We start from the raw sequence: 6,735 nt of genomic DNA on the forward strand, positions 1-6,735 counted from the left end.
TGTGATATTATTTGGGAGTGTTGATTGGTTGCAATCATTGCAGCAGTGACAGTTAATGGTTAAATTTTGAACTTATGATACCATATGGTCACTAATATGTATGCATGAATCGATGTTAAATAAAATGTCTCAGAATTCTTTGCTGCCCAGTTAACAGAAGTAAAAACCTTTGACAGAGTAACATTTCAAAATGTATGACATTTAAAATTCTTAAATGTCTTATTTTTAATTGTCTTAAATTTTGAGTTGTATGTTGGTCTGTGTAATCACAATGTCCCTCCCCAGTTTGCATCTGACTGCAGACCTTTGTTTGCCAAGTCGGGCTCATAGTTTTGTGCTAAGAGGTCATAGCATAACTTTGCTGCCTTTGGTGTATACATCAAGACTATGGCAGCTTGTCTATAGTGAGATTAACATTAAGTTGAAGTAAAGTGCTGTAATTGTCTCCTTTTCATAACACCCTTCTTGGAAAACCATTTTCACAGCAAACCTTCTGCTCAGTGCAATCGCTGCTCTGTGTCACAGCAAATGGTAGAATGCAAACACAACCACTGTGGGTCTGTGAAAATCAGTGAGTGAGACACAAATTCTCATAATCCCTCTGTTTGATGATTGTGGTCGACACTTTTATGTATTTATTTATTTGTAGCATGGAGCATGCAGTAGAGGAGCAGACTTTTTTTTTTGCTCAGCTGCATCCATACAGCGGATGGTAGGACTGTTGAAGTGGACAAAACGTTGTATAGGGATGTCCCTCTCTGAATCGAGTAATAAAGTTCATTATTACTAAAGCATGAGTTTTGTCTGCGGAGGGCAGTAATGCGTCTGTGCTGAGTTCAGTCTGACATACTTTTATTTTGAAAGGTAAGAATAACGTTCTTCCGCACCACAACTTCCCGGAAATCCCTCCAACTAAAATCCATTAAAAAATAACTTTTCCGCCGCGGAACTTCCACATCCAGTGCCGTTTCATACGATGCAAGCAGTCTCTTGTCGAGTCTTTGTTTCGGAATATACAACGTAACTCACCTCCCGCGTCACAGACATTAGATTGTGCCTGGATTAAATCTGGCACTTTTTGTTCACCTGCTTCTGGATGTTTTATCTCTGATACATCCCCGGTGCCCTGCTAAGCCGTTGAGGTTAGCTTAACTTGCTGTCTGGGTAAGGGAATTACTTTATCAGTATAATACGACTAGTAAGAGAATAAAGACATGCTCACAGAGTTAACATCATTTATGTTAAAGCACCGAACGATAAATCTCTCTCTCCTCTCTGTGTGTGTACTGAAAGGAAAAGAAATTTGACATTTCTGAAAGAAAATGTCAAAAGTCCAAACTCTGAAAGCTCTGGCGAGTCAGAGACAAACTGCGGCTGCTGAAGAGATCATTGAGCTGTTTGAAAGAACCATTGCAGAGTACAGAGACTTAAAAGAGGAAAACGAGCGACAGTGGAGGAAAACTACAGCTGTTTCAGTCAAAGCAGGTTTGTAAACATGTATTAACCTGGCAGACAGAGGCTGTAGAGTAAACATGATGATGTTCAGTGGACACTAGAGATATTAGGAGTATGCTGCCTCAGTAGAAACACTCTCAATAAGAATTTGCCAAACTTTATGATACATTGCTAATTCAGGTCAAACAGTTACAGAGTGATAACACAACAGCATAACAAACCCTGTATGTGTGTGTAAAATAAACCAGCTGTGAGTGAAGATAGACTGGGGGTTTACTGCCGTCAGAGCACGTGAAGATGTCACATTTCTGAAAGTTCTTTGTGTGTGAGCTAAGCCCTGACCTCATGCAAACACAGACACCAAAACAGGGGGCAGAGCACTGTCTTGATTTGTGATCAAGTATCTACTATCTCCTCCTCACCACTACAGGGATATCATCATATTTCCCAGTCCTTTACGGCCCTGCTCCCTGTCTATGGTCAGATGTGATGGGCTTAGACAGCTATCAGTCATGGAAGCAGCCCTTTACCTATTGAAACCATAACAACTTTTTTTTTGCTCTAGAAATCCAGCAGGTGATTGTTGGTGACCATATTCAATTTGAGCAGCAGGAGTGGATTCCCAGTGTAGACCCAGAGCTCCCACATATTAAAGAGGAACTGCAGGAACACTGGAGTGTTCAGGAGGGACACCAGCTTCAAGGACTAGTGAAGAGCAAAGATGATGAAGAGAAAGCTCAGTCTTCACAGCTTAATCAGAGAGAAACTGATGAACAGATAAAAGAAGAAGCTGAAGGGGAGCAGTGTGAAGAATCAGAACCAACCAGGAAGCTGAGAGTGTTGGTGAAGCAGCAACTTACTTCAGCTGTTGAAGAGATATTTGGGCTGTTTGAAACAACGTTGGCAGAGTACGAAACAGAGATTGAAGGTCTACATAAGCTGCTGGAAGAGAGGGTGAAGCCTGAGGTCCAGATTATCACAGCAGGTTTGTAGAATGTTTTACAAAGACTAATCTGTTAAATTCATTAATGATATGTTATTGTAGGGCAAGACAGTATTTCTAAATGATCCTGTCTTCTAATAGAATCACATAAACACACCACATAAAGCTCATCTGAAGAAATGAGCTGTTTGGGGTTAGTTGAAGTGGTCCTGTTAACTCTCACTAAGCTAACTGGGTCTGATATGGATTCATTTACTGGTCTTGAATGAAGTTATCTTCAGTAATGTTGCACTCTTATTTTGAAACACGGGCATCAGAAGTGTAGAGTCTCTGTGACTATAAGCAGCACCTTTTTCACTCCAGCTGTCAAACCAAAACTATTTTACCTTAAAATAACAGCTTCAAAATCATTTTGATGGTACACACACTTGTAACAGGGACTCCATGCCCTGCTCGTCTCTTCTTGCACTATGTGACCTTGGTGCTTCTTAAAGTGCAGAAGTCAGGCCCAGGAAGTCCACGGTTAACGTTCATCTCCGATATCAAGAGAGGAAACTTTGAAAATATTAGGAATTCTACGCAGAGTTTAGCGTGTTAGTTATAGTGACAGTGCTTCCTGCTCCAGCAGCTGGGGATCATGGGTAATATACACTGTGTTTCAAGTTAGTTGATAGACTTTGTTTTTTTGAATGTCAAAATCGCAAAACCGTTTGGACTTAATCATCACCCATGGCTGAAGAGAACGCTGCCACTCAGGAAAAGTTACGTTATGATGCTTTAATTTAAAGCTGAGGGACCATCTTAAACTAGGAAGGTCAAATGTCCTGCCTGCAATATAATCACGATGGGGGCAGAAAGACACTGCGGTCTTTTGTGTACCATATTTTTTTGCAGCCAGCACAGTCTTGATTTGAGATAGTGTGCTGATAGTGTACATTTTTGACAAAATTTCCACTATCTCACCTTCACCACTACAGGGATATCATCATATTTCTCAGTCGTTTACCAGGCTTGCTCCCTGTCTATGGTCAGATGTGATGGGCTTAGACAGCTATCAGTCATGGAAACAGCCCTTTAGCTACTGACACCATGGCTTGACCATAATTTTTCCTGCTCTAGACGTCCAGCATGTGATGCTTGGTGACCATATTAAATTTGAGCAGCAGGAGTGGATTCCCAGTGTAGACCCAGAACTCCCACATATTAAAGAGGAACTGCAGGAACACTGGAGTGTTCAGGAGGGACACCAGCTTCAAGGACTAGTGAAGAGCAAAGATGATGAAGAGAAAGCTCAGTCTTCACAGCTTAATCAGAGACAAACTGATGAACAGATAAAAGAAGAAGCTGAAGGAGAGCAGTGTGAAGAATCTCCTATTTAAAAATTGTCATGGTAAAGCCAGATTTTATACCATTTGTACCTAGAAGCACTACTGGGTAAAATTTTGCCCTGTAGAGGACTTGGTCATTTTCACGCTATTAATACCATACGTTTATATAAACACTCTGTGTTATGGAAATGCCTTCTGTTTACTACTATGTGTGATAGAGCTGTGTCAATGCAGTGCATGAGGAAAACTCTGATGGTGGGGAGGTTTCAGGACTGAGCGACGTGTACTGGGATAATTCTGGATCTGACGAGTCATCATCTGACAGTGATTTAGAGCCTCTGCAGAAAGTGAGGCCAGTGAACCCTCTGCCTGAGGACGGGCCTGTTACAGATGGTAAGCAATGAAAAATTATCTTTTCTCCTGTCTGTAGCCCTATCCTATGACATATAATGGTTGTGATAGATGTAAAAAAATATATATAGATGTAAAAATATGATCCCTTGCATGCTAGCAGCACCTAGCCTTGGACTCTACGCTAATACACTCAACACTGCAGCTTTCCCAAAGCATGTATAGCTTGTAGGAATGACTCTTTAAGATATATATATATAGATACATAGATAATGACTTTTCTTTTTCATTAGTAGTCATTAATATTACAGTTCTTAATTCATTTCAAAGCTGTAATAATATCATATATGGCAGTCAAAAGAAGTCATTCCCTCTCTCCTGTTTAGTGTGTGCCATGGAGGTGTCACCAGCCCAAGACATCGATAAGGATGGCACAGTGAGGATGGTCATTGAATCTGCCGGAGGCACAGGGAGACGGCAAATACAGAACATCTGTAGTGATTCAGCTGGCCCCACGCTACACGCACGGCGCAACATTTGCGACAAACTCTCAGCATTTATGTGTCTGTGTGATGGTGTAATGTTGCAGCACATTCGTGAATGCACCATTGCCAAAGCACGCAGAGCGGGTGAAGAGAGAGCCAACTGGGATGTCTCTCTTGCGGAGCTAAAGGCCTTTATTGCCCTTCTGTATGTGAGGGGTGCATACTGTGGGAAAAACATAGACGTTGAAAGTTTCTGGTCAGAGCAATGGAGCATCATGTTTTTCACCACAACAATGTCGAAGAACCGGTTTCAAGAAATCATGCGCCACCTGTGCTTCGATCAGAAAATGACTCGCTGTTGCCAGTCGACCAGTGACAAATTTGCACACCTGAGGGAAGTGTGGGATAGGTTTATAAAGAACTCCATTGCATGTTACAGACCAGGGCGGGACATAACAGTGAATGAACAACTGTTCCCAACAAAAGTAAGATGCCCCTTCACGCAGTACATGTCCAACAAGTTTGGCATCAGGTTTTGGCTGGCTGTTGATGTTGACACCAAGTACATTCTGAATGGCTTCCCATACCTGGGAAAAGATGACAGCAGGTTGGCCACGCAACGCATTGGAGAAAATGTGATGCTGAAGCTGGTGGAGCCCTTTGTTTGCAAGGGAAGGAACATCACTACCTCCATCCCACTCGCCAACACACTGTCTTCCAAAAATACCAGCCCTGTGGGCAAAATCAATAAGGACAAGCGGGAGTTGAAACATGGCAAAATGGTGCTGTCCATGAACCAATCCAAGAGAAATGTGCACCTGAAGAGAAAGCCAGAGATGAAGACCTATCACAACCAAACAAAAACAGGAGTTGACATCCTTTACCAAATGGCTCATCAGTACACAGTGAAAGGTTCTTATTCTTATTCTTATTCTTATTATTGTTGTTGTTGTTGTTGTTATGTACAACATATCTTATTCTCTCTCTCTCTCTCTCTCCATCTGTCTAGATGGCACACGTAGATGGCCTGTTGCTGCCTTTTACAACGTGCTGGATTTTGCTGCCATGAATGCCTGGGTGCTGTACCAGAGCTGTATGAATGAAAACATCCCCAGAAGGGACTTCATTCTTCAGCTGGCCCAGGAGCTGCGTGCCGAGTGGATGGCATCAAGGGAGCCACCGCGTCTGGACGTGCCTCTCAAATATGCAGCAGAGGACCGCAAGAGAATGACATGCATGGTGAAGGCCCAATGCAAACAGAACAAAACATACTGTAAATGCCTCAAGTGTGGGGTTGCTGTTTGTGGGAAATGCACAGTCAAGGTGATGTATGTCTGTGCAAGGTGTGTTTGAGCAACATGTAGCAGAAATAATTACTAAAACTTCCCCTAATGTTTTCTGATCCGTGTCATTTTTGTTTGGTTTTTCTTTTTCTGTTAAACACCGAACATACCTTGTGTGTCATATAAATAAAGTTTGCTATAATATCATTTTATTGTCATATTGTCATTTTTTGAGTAGCATAAAGGGACTACAACTAGCATTTCGTTATGCAACCCTCTGTTATAGAAATGAACCCTGCACCTTGAAAATCAGTGAATTCAAATAGAGTAAATTTTACCCAATGTGTATTATAGGCATACAGTGATAAATAGGTAGGTGAGTGTGAATATTCTCTAGAAAAAAGGGTTCTATAATAATGATCAAAGCATTGTGGTTATGGCATAACTCACTAACTGTATATCGCACATTCAATTTTTTTTGTTTGTTAGCCACAGAATCTCGAACTGTGGGGCTGCCATAACATGTTGTTTATGTTTAATTACATCATAAAAACAATTTAAATGATAATTTCAATATTCACTTTGAATTTCCTGCCTGACGTGGGTTTTCCCCACTGTTCTTTGAAATTCAGAAATTAATATATCACTCTGTAAAGTGCTCCAGACTTCCACCTCACACGTGTTAACTGCAGAGATCTAAGATGAGCACAAAGAACACAGGTGTTCAAAAACCATTGGATATTCAAGAATTAATAATTGTCATGAGGAGAAAACCACATAACATCAGCTAGAACACTAAGACAGTGAAGTCAGAAAGTTTAGATATACTATATGTCTTTTGAGCGTAAAACACTTACTTACTATTCCAGATTGTCTCCTTGTGAATTTAC

The 6,735-nt window shown here is 41.2% G+C and overlaps 1 protein-coding gene across 2 annotated transcripts; it reads left to right on the forward strand.

Moving 5' to 3' along the window:
- The first annotated feature begins 910 nt into the window (after positions 1-910).
- On the forward strand, positions 911-6,052 carry LOC108884606 (uncharacterized). Of its 2 annotated transcripts, XM_018678598.2 has the most exons (6): positions 911-1,164; positions 1,294-1,485; positions 2,021-2,440; positions 3,961-4,119; positions 4,464-5,474; positions 5,572-6,052. In XM_018678598.2, the coding sequence occupies exons 2-6, from the start codon at positions 1,323-1,325 to the stop codon at positions 5,913-5,915; spliced, it is 2,097 nt and encodes a 698-aa protein (XP_018534114.1). In that variant the 5' UTR covers positions 911-1,164; positions 1,294-1,322; the 3' UTR covers positions 5,916-6,052. The 2 variants fall into 2 exon arrangements, with proteins under 2 accessions (XP_018534114.1, XP_018534115.1); XM_018678599.2 differs by having other exon boundaries at positions 911-1,485; positions 3,997-4,119.
- The last annotated feature ends 683 nt before the right edge of the window (positions 6,053-6,735 follow it).

This window comes from Lates calcarifer, linkage group LG10, assembly GCF_001640805.2.
Source record: "Lates calcarifer isolate ASB-BC8 linkage group LG10, TLL_Latcal_v3, whole genome shotgun sequence".
Classification (NCBI taxonomy): domain Eukaryota; kingdom Metazoa; phylum Chordata; class Actinopteri; family Centropomidae; genus Lates; species Lates calcarifer.